The sequence below is a fragment of the Danio aesculapii genome, chromosome 10 (assembly GCF_903798145.1).
Source record: "Danio aesculapii chromosome 10, fDanAes4.1, whole genome shotgun sequence".
NCBI lineage: Eukaryota > Metazoa > Chordata > Actinopteri > Cypriniformes > Danionidae > Danio > Danio aesculapii.
This window is the reverse complement of record NC_079444.1, coordinates 39,642,365-39,659,971: the sequence shown is the minus strand read 5'-3', so window position 1 is coordinate 39,659,971 and position 17,607 is coordinate 39,642,365. Positions and strand designations below refer to the sequence as shown.

The 17,607-nt window shown below is 35.9% G+C and overlaps 1 protein-coding gene across 1 annotated transcript; it reads right to left on the bottom strand.

The window, feature by feature from the left end:
- Positions 1-7,219: 7,219 nt before the first annotated feature.
- On the bottom strand, positions 7,220-16,263 carry smfn (small fragment nuclease). The gene is made up of 7 exons (XM_056466818.1): positions 16,010-16,263; positions 13,924-14,007; positions 13,703-13,780; positions 10,214-10,325; positions 10,025-10,133; positions 7,865-7,918; positions 7,220-7,709 (listed from the first exon to the last, which is right to left on the bottom strand). The coding sequence occupies exons 1-7, from the start codon at positions 16,232-16,234 to the stop codon at positions 7,592-7,594; spliced, it is 780 nt and encodes a 259-aa protein (XP_056322793.1). The 5' UTR covers positions 16,235-16,263; the 3' UTR covers positions 7,220-7,591.
- Positions 16,264-17,607: the final 1,344 nt, after the last annotated feature.

Below are 17,607 nucleotides of genomic sequence, written 5' to 3'. Positions count from 1 at the left end.
AGATGTTTCTCTCTTTTAATTTAATATTTCTATAAGATACTTTCTAATAATATATTTGTTAATATATTATATTTGAAAAGGATAATAATAATGTATTCACTGAGAAATGTATAAAAATATAAACTTTCAAAAGGGGGTGTATAAAATTATAATTTTATAATAATTATATATATACATAAATAATGGTTATTTCACCAAAAATGTTTTCCATAACTGTTCTGAAGTTAAAACATTGGTACGTAATGTCTGAAAGAATAGTAGTTCTTACTTTGACCAATTGCCATTTCATGCAAAGCTTGTTCTAAAAAAAAATGTATCGTTTTTATTTGTAATTTTACTTTATTTGTCCACGTAAGAAGATTTCATTTGAAGCATTCAACCAAAGAGACATCTGACAATTTTACATTTGGCATTTATATAAATAACCCAAAGTACCACAGTACCACTTCTCCAAATAAATATCCAGTCTACTGGCTATCAACTGTATATACTTGCAGTAGCAGGTCTCAATACTTACTCTGCCATAATAATCAAAGCAGCAGCATAGCAGATATATTCTGCCAAGACCAAACACTTCAACACTGCCATATACATCAAATGCATAAAAAAATATTCATTTTCAAAAGGGGCTGTACAAAAATTATAACTATAATTTTATAATAATTACATATATAGAAATGATGGTTATTTCACCGAATACTCATTCTCTGAGTTAAAACATTGGTGCATAATATCTGAAAGAATAATCTTCTTTCTTATTTTGACCAATTGTCATTTTATGCAAAGCTTGTTCTAAAAAAAATGGATCTTTTTAGTTAATTAGTTCACGTAGAGAGATTACATTTGCAGCATACACCCACAGAGACATCTGACAATAAATTATTTTCAAAAAGCCAAAGTACCATGGTACCACTAATAAAAATAAACATCCAGTCTACTGGCTATCAACTGCCACAAAGAGAGGAGGAATTTCAAAACTTAATTTCTTGAGGGATAAGTTATAATTTTGACCCATTTCTTATTCATATGGGAACACAATATCGACAACCTGATGATAACAATTTGGAGGTATATGATAAAGAATGCCTCTCATCATTGACAATCATGTTAGCTTTCTTTGTATATACTCAATGAGATGCAATCAAGATGTGCTGACAGTGGTGACGTGCAGATGTTGTGGATGTTTTCTATGCGTGCAGGTGAAATACAAACACCCATATTTGGTGGAAAGTTACCAAAACACACTTCATCTCACCTGACGTGTGTCACAGACGTCGCTGAGATTCATGTTCAGCGTTCAGCTTTGATTTAGAGCTCTGATCAATGACCATCCGATCTGTATTTCATCCACGTCAAGGCTTCGCGAAACAGAAAAGTGTCTTCCTGCAAATAAAGAATCAAAAACAACACAAAAGATATGAAGTCTTATTTCTAGATGGTTCAAAAACAGAAATGTCATCAGGGTGATATTTCGGTATAAAAAATAATCAGCTCAATTCAACCGCTGATAATTGTCAGGTAATTAAATTAGCGTAAATGTGAGCTATTTTTCAGTGCACAAATTGAATGAACCTTTAATGAGTGTAAGGAGCTTGTCAGAATAAAAGTGATAGATTATAAGGCTTCGTTGGTAATTATGCGAGCTCCCGTTGGTTCAGGGTTGTGGAATTATGATGGATTGCTAAAAAAGTTAAAGTAGAGTAAAAGTATCTGTTCTTAATACTACTGAATGTATGAGTAAAACGTAGCTGTTCTAAAGGAAGTGAGTAGTGCGGATCATATATATATATATATATACATACATACATATATATATATATACATATATATACACACACACACACACAGCCAAATAGACATACCTGTACATGACATCAAGTTCGTATACACAGAAATTAATAAAAATACAATATTTATAAGAAAACTAATTAAACTAATGTCACTATGGGAAAGAATGCTATAGTTTAGATTTTTTTTTATCTTTAGGAACACCTTTTTCACATAAAAACTGAAAACTTTTAACGCATTTTGGCATTAAATTTGACTTTTTGTTCAATTTTTAACTTAAATTTTTAATTAAACAATACAACACTGCATGAAGTACAATACAGTGTAAAAGGCTTTTTGCATGTTAGTTCATCAGTTTGTAGGTATGGTTGTAAATGCATGTAAAAAACGGGACAATAAGATGGATAAAGGAAGGAGTGACCTTGTTCGTAACAGTATGGCTCGTCATTAAAGTATTATAGGCATGACAGGAAAATTGTTTAAGGCGCAATGCATATGCTAATTGTTCCATTTCATACAGCTCCCACATTTGTGAAACATTTTGCCATTTTTTAACAAACAAAGTATATTTTGAGGGCAAACTTTTGAAAGTGCAGGTTTTTTTTTAAACTATACTGCCATTTTCTTGTGTTTGATTATTACGTGCTCAGTCTACAGGCTCCAGTGAGTACCTGACAACCAAAACAACAATGACAGATACAGGACCGTATGAGTGCAGGCAGTGTTTCTGTGCTCAATCTGCATCAGCAACTACCGGCCGGCTACACTGAATACCACAGTTGGAGTTATTTTGAGGATGCAAACTTTTCTTGTGTTTATTATTTTACTGTGATGTAAAACTGACCCTTGGAAAAGACATTTACCTGGACTGGAAACCGCAATTGAAGTCTTCAGTCCATTCTGCTGGGTTTTGCTGCACCTAAAGGTTGAAATGGGGAAAAAAAAATCCAATTGCACCACTTTCCTCTGCAAATGACACATCAGAGATTGTAGACTATAACAACCAAAGCCTTCTGAGGGTTTAAATTTTACATTAAGTTAAGCAAAAAGCCTTTAAAAAGGTTACTTTATTATTTATTTGAGATTAAGATTGTAGGCTATTGGAGTCTGGAGATTTGGATCAGACATTCAATGAAATTCTTAAAAACCTAAAATAAAATTTTCAATGTAAGAAAATATAATATAAATAATATTTTAGAGTTGTTGTGAAGCCACTGCATTGATATTTTGGTGGTGTGCTTTGGGTCATTGCCCTGCTGGAAGATGAACCGTCGCCCCAGTCTGAGGTGAAGAGCACTCTGAAGCAGGTTTTCAGTCAGGATGTCTCTGTACATTTCTGCATTCATCTTACCCTCTATCCTGACTAGTCTTCCAGTTCCTGCTGCTGAAAAACATCCCCACAGCATGATGATGCCACCACCATGCTTCACTGTAGGATGGTATTAGCCTGGTGATGATAGGTACTTGGTTTTCTCTAAACGTAACGCCTGGCATTCACTCCAAAGAGTTCAATTTTAGTCTTATCAGACCTGAGAATTTTGATTCTTATGGTCTGAGAGTCCTTCAGATGCCGTTTGGCAAATTCCAGGCGGGGAGTGGCTTCCGTCTAGCCACTCTACCATACAGGCCTGATTGGTGGATTGCTGCACTGATGGTTGTCCTTCTGAAAGGTTCTTCTCTCTTCACAGAGGAACACTGGAGCTCAGATAGAGTGACCATCGGGTTATTGATCACCTCCCTGACTAAGGCCCTAAGCTCTAGGAAGAGTCCTGGTGGTTTCAAACATCTTCGACTTATGGATGATGGAGGCCACTGTGCTCATTGGAACTTTCAGAGCAGCAATCCTGTCTCTGAGGTCTACAGACAATTCCTTTGTCTTTATGCTTGGTTTGTGCTTTGACATGTACTGTCAACCCTGGGACCTTATATAGACAGGTGTGTGCCTTTTCAAGTCATGTCCAATCAATTGAATTTACCACAGGTGAACTCTTATATCTCAAAAATGATCAGTGGAAACAGAACGTACCTGAGCTCAATTTAGAGCTTCACGGCAAAGGCTGTGAATACTTCTGTACGTGTGATTTTTCAGGTTTTTTATTTTAAATAAATTTGAAACAATTTAAAAAATATATATTTTCACATTGTCAATATGAGGTATTGTGTGTAGGATTTTGGAAATAAATGAATTTAATCCATTTTGGAATAAGGCTGTAACAAAAAAATGGGGAAAAAGTGAAGCGCTATGAATACTTTCCGGATGCACTGTATGACATTAATAATGTCTTAATGACAATGAAGCTTTCAGTTTTACATTAAGAAAAGCAAAAAGCATTTAAATAGGTTACTTTGTTATTAATTTGAGATTAAATGGTTAAAATTCCATTGTAGGCTATTGGTGTTTGGAAATTTGGCTCAAAATTCAAGTAAATATTACAAACCTAAATAAAAAACTTGGTGGAGAGTAATCATATTTTAAGTCATTTCTGAGGTAAAAAGTCAGCTTTCCAGAACCTTTACATTCTCTGTTCCTCTGTGGTTGAGCAAGCTTCAAAGCTCCACCTGCTTTCCTGACACCATCAGAACTGAAAGAAACAACAAATTACTGAATTATTTCATCTATAACCACAAAGGCACTTTCTGACCTGTAATTTAATCATTTTACTTTCATATTATTCTTAAAATCTGCTATTGCATACTGTAAACAGTTGTGGCTCTTATTACAAACTGTGATGTTTCTTAAAGGGATAGTTCACCCAAAATTCTGTCATCATTTACTCATCCTCCACTTATTCCAAACCTGTTTGCGTTTCTTTCTTCTGTGAAACACAAAGGGAGCTACTCTGAAGTATGACCGTAAAAATAAAATAATCCATTGACTTCCATATATATATATATATATATATATATATATATATATATATATATTTTGATTATGAGTGTCAGTGTCTGCTCCCCCCCCCCCAACATTCTTCAGAATATCTTGTTTTGTGTTTAAGAAATTCATAAAATTTGAGTGCGAGTAAACTGAGTAAATTTTCTGCTTAGGGTGAACTGTCTATTCAGAATATATCCAATTCTAATTCGTTTGACCAAATGTCTAGACATGAGCTCTCCCGACCATAATGAAGATCTTCGTCTTCTTCCTTTGGGAAAAAAGGTTCAGAAGTTTTTCCTCAAGCTGTGTGGTTGCCTATGCAGTATCTCAGTGTCTCTTTAAAGTTTCTGTGTTGGAGTGAAAGCTGTGATCCTCCAGTGGCAGCAGTGACAGACAGAGTGCTCATGTTACCTTGAGCTTCTCTGACCCAATAGAGTTTGAAGTCCCAGCAGTCCACGCCACATTAAAACAGCATAAACCAAAGTGACGCGTGCAGGTAACATTTACCAGCTTCGTCAGTGAGTCAAAGAGGCTTTCCCACTGAAACCATAGCCTGCAACAAAAGAAAATAATAGGAAAATAATAATAATAATAATAATTGTAATAAAATCAAGAAAACAACACAAAGCCAAGTAAACACTTGAAAGAATGGAAAACTGCCACAAAAAGTTATAATGCATTTCTGTCAAATTTGAACCATTTAGCTTCTTAAATGGATAGTTTACACATAATTAATTTATCTAATCATTTACTCACCATCATGTGATTTTATTATGGTATATTTTGAAGAACAAAGGTGGCTGGCACCCATTGACTTCCATAGTTAGAAAATAAATACTTAATAGGTCAATGAAGGCCAGGTTTTGAACAAATAAATAATATTAATAATTCCTTGCATTTATATAGCTCTTTTCTGACCACTCAAAGCGCTTAACACAATTTTGAGGAGTAATCTCCTCATCCACCACCAGCGTGCAGCATCCACCTGGATGACCCGACGGCAGCCATTTTGCGGCAGACCGCACACACCAGCTGATTGGCGGAGATGAGACAGGGTGATGAAGCCAATTATGATATGGGGATGGTTAAGAAGGCCAGTGGGCAAATTTGGTCAGGATGCCATGGTTAAACCAATCCTTTTTTTCTCGAAAGGACATCCTGAGATTTTTAACGACCACAGAGAGTCAGGTCCTTGGTTTAATGTCTCATCCGAAAGACAGCGCTCACTGAGCAGTATAGAGTCCACATCACTATACTGGGGCGTTAGGACCCACAAAGACCTCAGGTTGAGCGCCCCCTGCTGGCCTTACTAACAGCTCTTCCAGCAGCAACCTAGCATTCCCGTGTGGTCTCCCCATCCAAGTACTGATATAGCTTCAGTGGGCGACCATGTGTGAGTTGCAAGGATGAGACAATTAAGGCAGAATTGAATAGCAATCCCTTTAATACACACTCCTGTGCCCCCCAAAACACAATTAATCCCTTAGCCTATACCTCATTTTAAAAGGTTAGTGTTCATAATTTTTCACATAAACTTCATGAGGGATGATCTTGTTAATTACTGAACAAAATATCAACACATTCAATTAAATTCATTTACAACAAATACAAATGCTATAGGGGATACAGATATTGTATAAACAATATCATAAATCTCGAATAGCTGTTTTTTCTTTGAGGGCATTATGGGAATACAATGTTTAGCTTCATATTTTGCTAATTTATCTACTAAAATCTATCAAAATAAATAAATAAACAAAAGTGTGGGTCTGTTTATATCTAGTTTTCAATAATGACTAAACACCTTTCCACTTAGATAAGTTGAGTGGGTTCTTGAACAGCTTACCTGCCGTTTGACTTTTATTTAAGCGATTTAACTGAAATCCCCTTGAAAAAAACCCAATGACTTTGGGACGGGAAACCGGAACTGCTAAAATGCTAACTGGCGTCCGGGTTTTGGATACAAATTGACGTCATGGTTCCTCCACTCTATTTAAAAAAACATGCAAGTTTCTCCCTCAATTTCATCATCCGCATAGAAGAGATACATCTGCGGCTACTGAGAATGCGCACAATAAAAATCTATGACACTACAATAATTACCGCTACTATTATTACTGTGAGGAGCAGGTTTAGGTGTAGACGTTAATAAAACAGTTTACCAGAGAATTAAAGTAATGTTAGAATTAAAAAAGTAAAATAAAATTCTCGTTAACTTCTGGAAACAGCTGTATCCCTTTATTCGTATTTACGGTAGGCCTACTTGTGCTAATCCATTGCTTTAGTGGTAAAATGAGTTCTCAATCGAGTCATTGTACACAGAAAGGCTGCATTTCTTAATATAAATGTTTAACTTGTACTTTACAAATTGTGAACCATCTTAAACTGACAAAGAAAAGATAATAACACCTAAATGTGCCGTTTTACTCGACGACCCCACATCACCAGTGCAAATATGATCCAGATATTACCTGAGTGTATACCGCCATCTGCCGCGTGCTTCCTGTTACTGCAGCCATAGGATAACATTAGACAACTCAATGAAAATCCTCCAAAAACAGGAACAAATGAGATTTTATTTCCAAAAAAATGGATGTAATGAAAGCACTCTGAGACAGAAGAACCTATTTAAACACACTACAGTTTCATTACCACACACTGACTTGATCCAGTAAGCAATAAAACATTCCTAATGTGAAACACAATGGATAATAAAAGGAACTCACTCAAAAGGATGAGTTAAACTCAACAAATGTCAACTTTTTAGATTTTTTTTTTAAACGAAGCTATTTGCCATGATAAAAAAATAAAACAAGAATAAAGCAGTAGGGATGCCGACAGCTTTAGCTCACTCTCAAGCATTCACACAAGCTTTTATTCAAATGTGTGAATCCGAGATCCTAAAAGCACTGCACATCAGCTTCAAGATTAGCTTGTGGACGTCTTATTGCCATTTTCAACTATTGTTTTCTTCTCCTTGGCTTTGAAAACACTCGTTCTGTAAAACTTGAGTTCTTTAATGCTCTCCTGGATGTCGTCCAGCGCTCTAAAAATTCAAACAGACACAGCATCATTCAGAGATAAGACAAACCTGTTCTGCCTTAGGTTAAAATATTTATGCAGGACATCAAAGGATCGCTTGCAATGCTAAACGTCATGTTGTGGAAAGAAAAAAAAAACACCTGTGAGATGCACACTGACCTGTGAGAGGATTTTTTTTGTGGTGCGAGACTATAGTCTTCCGGATACCACCGCCTGGAAAAACAGAATAAAATAAAGTAGAAAGTGCTTTTGAATTTTTTTTTTTCTTTTGAAAATTGACAATTGCTATTAAAAAAAAGCTAATAAATGAGCAAATAAAAAAATAATAGAGCTCCATCTGCTGTTAAAAATTAGCCTAGAGCTCCATCTGCTGTTAAAAATTAGCCTAGAGCACCATCTGCTGTTAAAAATTAGCCTAGAGCACCATCTGCTGTTAAAAATTAGCCTAGAGCTCCGTCTGCTGTTTAAAACTAGCCTAGAGCACCGTCTGCTGTTAAAAACTAGCCTAGAGCTCTGTCTGCAGTTAAAAACTAGCCTAGAGCTCTGTCTGCTGTTAAAAACTACCCTAGAGCTCCATCTGCTGTTAAAAATTAGCCTAGAGCATCGTCTGCTGTTTAAAACTAGCCTAGAGCTCCGTCTGCTGTTAAAAACTACCCTAGAGCTCCATCTGCTGTTAAAAATTAGCCTAGAGCATCGTCTGCTGTTTAAAACTAGCCTAAAGCACCATCTGCTGTTAAAAACTACCCTAGAGCCCCGTCTGCTGTTAAAAACTAGCCTAGAGCATCGTCTGCTGTTAAAAACTAGCCTAGAGCTCCATCTGCTGTTAAAAATTAGCCTAGAGCATTGTCTGCTGTTTAAAACTAGCCTAGAGCTCCGTCTGCTGTTAAAAACTACCCTAGAGCTCCATCTGCTGTTAAAAATTAGCCTAGAGCATCGTCTGCTGTTTAAAACTAGCCTAAAGCACCATCTGCTGTTAAAAACTAGCCTAGAGCACCGTCTGCTGTTAAAAACTAGCCTAGAGCATCGTCTGCTGTTAAAAACTAGCCTAGAGCATCGTCTGCTGTTTAAAACTAGCCTAGAGCTCCGTCTGCTGTTTAAAACTAGCCTAGAGCACCATCCCCTGTTAAAAACTAGCCTAGAGAACGTTTTGCTGTTAAAAACTAGCCTAGAGCGCCATCTGCTGTTAAAAATTAGCCTAGAGCGCCATCTTCTGTTAAAAACTAGCCTAGAGCACCGTCTGCTGTTAAAAACTAGCCTAAAGCATCGTCTGCTGTTAAAAACTAGCCTAGAGCATCGTCTGCTGTTAAAACTAACCTAGAGCACCATCTTCTGTAAAAAACTAGCCTAGAGCACCGTCTGCTGTTAAAACTAACCTAGAGCACCATCTTCTGTAAAAAACTAGCCTAGAGCATCATCTGCTGTTAAAAACTAACCTAGAGCTCAGTCTGCTGTTAAAAACTAACCTAGAGCACCATCTTCTGTTAAAAACTAGCCTAGAGCATCATCTGCTGTTAAAAACTAACCTAGAGCTCAGTCTGCTGTTAAAAACTAACCTAGAGCACCATCTTCTGTTAAAAACTAGCCTAGAGCACCGTCTGCTGTTAAAAACTAGCCTAGAGCATCATCTGCTGTTAAAAACTAACCTAGAGCTCAGTCTGCTGTTAAAAACTAACCTAGAGCACCATCTTCTGTTAAAAACTAGCCTAAAGCACCATCTGCTGTTAAAAACTAGCCTAGAGCACCGTCTGCTGTTAAAAACTAGCCTAGAGCACCGTCTGCTGTTAAAAACTAGCCTAGAGCGCCATCTGCTGTTAAAAACTAGCCTAGAGCATTGTCTGCTGTTAAAAACTAGCCTAGAGCATCGTCTGCTGTTAAAAAACACTGTTAAAAACTTGCCTAGAGTTTTTTTTTCTTTTCCTGGTGCTGGGCTGCCCACTAGATTGTGCTCCTGTTAAGAGGTTAACTGTTCTCTTGTGTGCGCAGGTTAGAGTGCATTACAGGTGTGTTGCTTTGGCGGTGATGAATGCATGATAAAAGGATGACTCTTTTGTTTCATCGAGAGAAGCTTTCGTTTATGGCTTGGGCTGCCTGATCGGTTTTCCTCCAAATAGCAGAATTTTTGACTGTTTTGAAAGATTATTTATTTTGAATTTGTTAATTGTTGAAGTTTCTTTCATAACTTTTCATTTTTTTTATTATTTAATTGACAGCGTGGGCTCTTCTTTATGTTGCAGGCTGTCTAGAGCCGGACAGTTTGTAACAACAACATAAATAAAAACACATGATTAGGTCATCCGATTAAACAATATATAAACGTACCTGGAGAGCTCTTTAATGGTGCTCACGTCTATGATGCGATAGTGCAGGTGGTGCATGAACTGAGGCATGTATTTATCCAGAAACTTCTTGTCGGCGTGAACAGAGTTTCCTGTGACACAAACACACATACTGTGGTTTCACACCTGCAACATGCAAGAGAATAATGCAGACAGTAGTGTGGTAGTTTACCTGCGAGAGGACACACTCCGGGTGGTGTGTGCTGTCGAATGAATGACAGAAACTCGTACTCTGCCTGCTGGAGAGTGATGTGACTGTCCCTGACTGCCTGTGTTAACCCTGACTGACACACAAACAATCACACGACACGCATCAAACACAGTTTAGGCAAAGAGGACACACTCAGCAGGCCCATCAATTAGGGCTGCACAATGTATGATTTCAGCATTCAACTATATCGCAATGTGATCATTCGCAATAGTCACATCGAGGATATGCAATGTTGAGTCTGGATTATAATTTTTCATTTGCATGTGTTTTGAGGCCTGGATTTCAAGTTTAACACCCAGTGGTTGAACTAGGTATTGCACGCCTGGTTCTAAACACATGTAAGCGCAGGTTGCCAGATTGACGAAACCAACAGCAGCGTGCTTGACTACTGAGCCGTAAGGCTGATTTAAGTCGCGTTCTAAATAAAAGCAACGGCACGCGATATTTTCCATAATAAAAGGAGTTTTTGTCCTAACCAACACCTGAAATTTTGATTTTATAAACAGCTTCTATTTCTTGCAAAACTATGATCACCTTAGGTACACCTCATGTGCTTTATTCAGTGTTAAATGCTAACAATGCGAGTTTGAATGCCATTTTACATGAGATTTATTGCTATATACTGAAAGCAGCAGCAAATAGTTCACCTCAGATCTTGAAAATAAAATAAACCATGTAAAACTGAACTTAAGAACTGTGATTCAGAGCAAACCAACACATATCAGTGGTTCAGCATCTACATTTAATAATGTTAAAGAGGTTTAATATGTATTAATTCGATTATAAACCTAACCATTGCGTTGGAGTGCAGTGAATGCACTATTCTGTGCTTCTGAATAGCTGTATTTATATTTCTGTCGTGTTTCATCTTGTGCAAACAGCCCAGTTGCTTATCACTGCATATCTCATCACATAGCGTGTTGTTAGGACACGGGGTTACAATGTAACCTGCTCAACTAATGTTTACGTTCTTAATATTTACATTACTTGCTAATTAATCACCTCATGTGGAACTCTGAATCTGCGTCTCATTTCGGAGTCTGCTATTGTCCACCGGAGGTCGCATTTCAGTCACACATACTTTGAGAGCCTTTTTAACTGAATGAATCAATTACACGGTTTTCCACCAACCTGGGGTGCTGAAACTGACTAAACTGGCATTGAGCGGGTTAAATGACCAAAACAAAGAATATTTACTTAGCATGTTTCTTAAATATCTGCAAACATATTATGGTTTTTATATGCTTTAGAAGAGTCAAATACTTACATACAGCACCTTTAAAAACAATTAACATATATTTTTTTATTATTATTCAATAACTCTACCTGAATACTCAGAAAACAATAAAAAAATTTGTTTCTATTGTAATTTTTTTTATTGTATTTAAGTATGCTTATTATTATTTTAATATTAACTTATATTTATTTTAAAAAAAAAATTTTTTAGATTTAATGCAGATGCACTCCCCTACAAAATCACTCTAATCAATCTAACTCAGACCACGTACAGTTGCCTTGAACGGGCCGAAGCCCGCTTGTCCCCTCTCCCATCTCCCCCGACGGCCCACACTCACATTATATTCGGGCCTAAGCACGCTTGCGCAGAGGTGGGTAGAGTATCCAAAATCTATACTCAAGTAAAAGAACAAGTACTTGCGGAAATTTTTACTCAAGTAAAAGTAACAATCTTAAAAGTTACTCGAGTAAAAGTAAAAAAGTATATGATGAAAAAATTACTCAAGTAAACAGTTACTAGTTACTTTTCATTATATATATATATATATATATATATATATATATATATATATAGTTGAAGGCAAAATTATTCTAGATTTTTTTTCACTATTTTAAATATTTCCCAAATGAAAGTAAGTAATTTTTCACAGTATGTCTGATAATATTTTTTCTTCTGGTGAACGTCTTATTTGCTTTATATCAGCTAGAATAAAAGTAGTTTTTAAATGGTTTAAACCCATTTTAAGGTCAATATTATTAGCCTCCCTTAAGCAATATTTCTTTTGATATGATTTGCCTATTTACCCTAACTTGTCGAATTAACCTGGTTAAATGTCACTTATAAAATATCTTTAAAAATATCTAGTAAAGTATTATGTACTGTCATCATGGCAAAGAAAAACAAAATAAGTTATTAGAAATTAGTTATTCAATGTGTTGATAAAATCTTTCTGTTGATATATATATATATACCATTTTATGTTTAAAAAAAATAATGTTTAAATGTTATATTTTTTATGGTTGACAGGGGGAATGACTAATATGTGCAGGGCTAATCAGTTATTCCATTAAACAGCAGTTTCTTTAGTTATCCCATAGTTACTATAAGGTTCAAATTGGGATATTGTTGACACTTACCACTACGTGTTTTTTTCAGGTTGGAGCTGTCATTCATGTATATGCTGCGATGTCAGTTTGATGCGTGCATTGCATTATGAAACTATTCTTGTTGTCATCTTGGAGTAAAAACATAGACTGAACTTGAGGCCGGGTAATCCGGTCCGATGAACTTACTGCACAGACAGCGTGACAGTCATTCTAGGAACCGCAGATAGCGACATGGCGGGACAGCAGTATAAACTAGCACGTCTTCCTAAACTTCAGCCATTATTCTAACCTAGGCACACGCACTCTAACCGAAAGCGGGAGACGCGGGTCACTATAGCAACCTCAAAACATCTCCAATGTGGCGCCTCGCGATATTTGCAAACAAATCATATGAATCATATTTATTTTCATTTGACAGTAACAGAGGAACGCCGCCAAATGTAGAGAAGAGTACTGATTTCTCTAATAATTTACTTGAGTCAGAGTAAAAGTACACATATTTAAAAGTGCTCAAAAAGTACACGCTACCCAATATTTACTCAAGTAAATGTAACGAAGTAAATGTAACTCGTTACTGCCCACCTCTGCGCTTGCGTCATTGATGATGTGCTGTTTAGTTTAAGAAGTGCTCTCGCTCAGCACAGTGGAGATTTCTTTATATCGTTTTAGTCGTTTGAGATGCAGTAACACGCAGTCAAATATTTCGCCGAACAGATCAGCCACTTTTGACGCTCATAAACAATCATAAAGTCCTCGTGTTGCAGGAATTAGGAGGTTTGCTAAAGGTGCAGCTGTCGTGCAGTGAGGGGTTTGAGTCTTTAATAATCTACGACTGTAGATTGTGTTCATTGAACAGTAAGAATGATTAATAAATCCATATGCAGCAGTCCCTTAAAAGTGACTTCTCGTCTTCAGTTTCGGGATCAGGCATGCTTTGCACTCCACGCCTAATCTCAACTGAACCGCGCTCTGGCACACCTCTTCCAACTGGGCCAGGGCCGGCCAACTGAACCGTGCCTGGGCCCGATTCAGAGCACTCACACTTCTCAAACAATCCAGGAAACATTTTTACAATATCATGCAGCCCTAGCGCCAATCTATACTCACTTTCCCATGATGCTCTTTGCACCAGTCTGACATGCCGTCAAGTAGATCATCTGGTTGGTTGATGATCAGATTTGGCCCCTAGTAAGCATATGCAATGACAGTTTAAATCAGTGTAAGATACATCAGAAGAACAAACATGAACTGAAATCCACATCATCTCACGCTGACTTTATGTAGTTTGTACAGTTACACTTTTGTACCATGAAAACATCATCACTTACTTCTGCAATGACGTTCAGGTCAGAGTCTGTAACAATGCAAGCCATTTCAATAATCTGGTCCTTTTCAATGTCCAGGCCTGTCATCTGGAACAGGAAGTAAAATGTTGGTGTTGCGCACAACTAGAAGATCATATTTTATTTAAATGCACAATAAACATGAAGACACCATTTGCAAAGAGTTCCTGTTTAACAACTTCTGTGAGGGCAGATTCCAAATGAGAATGTGCTTTGAGTTTTAGTTATAGTTTGAATTTGTATATATATATATATATATATATATATATATATATATATATATATATATATATATATATATATATATATATATATATATATATATATATATATATATATATATATATATTGTATAGGCTTTTAACATTAGGCCAAGAGCCTACCAATGAAAACTAGTCTTTGGGATCATTTGGGAACATTTAAGTTCTTGAGGAATTTTGATTAATGTCCCTTGTTGTGAAATAAATATATTGAAAATAAAGCGAAAAAAGTTAATTCTATATCTGACTTCGGCAAAAAACCTTTATACTGTATATATTATCACATGTTCAAACCAAACCATTTGAAAATGGAGATTTTTGTTACACAACATTTTAAGAAACACAATTACTCCTATTAACCAGTCCTAAACTAAGTATTGTGAAACAGAAGAAATGATTCTATTTGTGTTTTACAGTTTGAGGCATTTATCTGAAAGGGATGCTATTACTATTTATAACCTTGTACGTAACGTTAGTTATTTTATATGCTACCTGCAAAGGTCTTGTCGCTTATCCAAGTTTTAGGAACAACAAATAATAACTTGACTTCTAGTTGATCATTTGGTATCAGAAGTGGCTTATATGAAAGGCCTCTAGATTACGCTTATTTTACCAAAATATGATCATGCCTTGATTTTTAATTATTTAATTATGACAGTAAGGTCTGACTTTGCTTACACAAAAGTCTTGTCACCTAACAAAAATAATGTCCAGTATAGAATATAAAGTCATGATGCAGTGGAAACAGAATGAATATTGTGTCCGACTCCCATGAGCTTGGAGGACTGCATCCATACATCTCTGCAATGACTCAAATCACTTATTAATAAAGTCATCTGGTATGGCAAAGAAAGCGTTCTTGCAGGACTCCCAGAGTTCATCAAGATTCTTTGCATTCATCTTCAAAGCCTCCTCCATCTTACCCCAGACATGCTCAATAATGTTCATGTCTGGTAACTGGGCTGGCCAATCGTGGAGCACCTTGACCTTCTTTGCTTTCAGGAACTTTAATGTGAAGGCTGAAGTATGAGGAGCATTATCCTGTGGTTTAAAATGTAATGGGCAGCATGAATGTCCTGATACCTCAGGCTGTTGATATTGCAATCCACTCTGCAGATCTCTCGCACACTCCCATACTGAATGTAACCCCAAACCATGATTTTTCCTCCACCAAACTTGACTGATTTCTGTGAGAATCTTGGGTCCATGCTGGTTCCACTAGGTTTTCTCCAGTATGTGTGATGATTGGGATGATTGGGAGTCAAATTTTTATTCGTTTCTCTTACAACTGGGATCAACCACAAGACTTTTCTCAGGTAGTGTACAAGGCTGTTTGGGTAAAGATGGTTATTCGCACATTCAGACTTTCTCAATAATATAATGTCAGAAAATTATTCTCTGCTAATTCTAAATAACGTTAGGGAAATCATATAAGCATTCAATGACTATTGAAGTGCAACATTGTTCACAATTAAATAGTGCTATGAAAAAAAGTTAATGGTGTTTTGAAGTCATGTTTACATGCAATTTCAGACCGAATTTTTAAAGTAGCATTTTAAACCATATTAAAACCGTCCCACAACTTGTCACCGTTTAAAAATGAACGAATGTGCGAATACAAAACCACCCTTACCTCAATTTTATGCGAATTCAATCTGCAGACTTGCTGTCAAACAGTGATTCTTAACCGTACATGTGCGTTTCTATCAAAATACTGTTCCTGTCAAAGCACCAACTTGAAAACAGAATCAATAAAATGGTGTAAAATTGAAGTATTGCGTCGTTTATTGTGACAATTATCATCTGTTTACCTCCAGATCCACCCAGACCATGCGTTGAACTTCGGACTGAGACATCTTCCTGCTGGGAGCTCGTCTTTTTGACATCAAACCCTTGGCGTGCACAGAGCTACATGGACTGAAATGAGAGAAGTTGTGGGCTGGAAACACTGGTGAGCAAAGTTTAACTTGTTGTGAAAACACACAGACTCGAGTCAGGGGTCTGAATGCAGAAATACAAGGCACCGCTCTCCACATGTGTGTCGCTCGCTCGCTGCCGTCTTGCGAACACAAGTGTCGTAAATACTAGTGTGGCGCAACAGTGCAGGCAGATTAGCGGCAGACTGATTGATTCGTGAACTGCATGTAAACAGATTATGTGATTTAAGTTCATTGGTTAACTCTGCTACTGAATGTGATTATAAAGTTTAGTGTTTTACATATCTTACGGAAGATATCTTATGGAAGATTCTGTAAATCATTTGGTCAATTTTATTGAAATAACATCACTAAATCGTCATTAGTTTAGCAAAACAGATCTACATATATATATATATATATATATATATATATATATATATATATATATATATATATATATATATATATATATATATATATATATATATATATATATATATATATATATATATACAGTAAAAGTCAGAATTATTAGCCCCCCTGAATTATTAGCCCCCCTGTTTTTTTTCTCAGTTTCTGTTTAACGAAGAAAAGATTTTTTTCAACACATTTCTAAACATAATAGTTTTAACAACTGATTTCTTTTATCTTTGCCATGATGACAGTAAATAATATTTGACTAGATATTTTTCAAGACACTTCTATAGAGCTTAAAGTGACATTTAAAGGCTTAACTAGGTTAATTAGATTAACTAAGCAGGTTGTGGTAATTAGGCAAGTGATTGTATAACAATGGTTTGTTCTGTAGACAGTCGAAAAATATATAGCTTTAAGGGGCTAATCATTTTGACCTTAAAGAGGTTCATAAAAAATTAAAAACTGCTTTTATTCTAGCCGAAATAAAACAAATAAGACTTTCTCCAGAAGAAAACATATTATCAGAAATACTGTGAAAATTTCCTTGCTCTGATAAACATCATTTGGGAAATATTTAAAAAAGAAAAAAAAAAATCAAAGGGGGGCTAATAATTCTGACTTCAACTGTATATATAGTGAAAATGATGGAGAGGGTTGGTGCGAATGACTTTAACACAGATTGTCATTTATACTTTGATGTAATTTGTTTTATTGCTGAGTTACAAAAAAAGAAAACTGCAATTAAATGTTTCAATTAAATGTTGTAAATGAATCTGATGTTTTAAAATGTAAATACTGTCATGTGACGGATTAAGGACTGTGCAGAAAACATCTGTGAGCAAATCAAGGCAAAAACTAGTGTAATTTTGTTTTAAATGAGATTGTTTTGTTTTTACTCATAAGTTCATGGTAAAATAAAATAAAAAACATATACTGTATTGGGTAATATAAAGCAATGTTTTCTATTCATTTGAAATATTATTAAATAAATTAAGAAATTACCCATGGCAACTAGATTTACCTTCAGCCCACAAGCCTCAATTAAGTTTGGTTTTTAGCCCTTCATAAGAAAA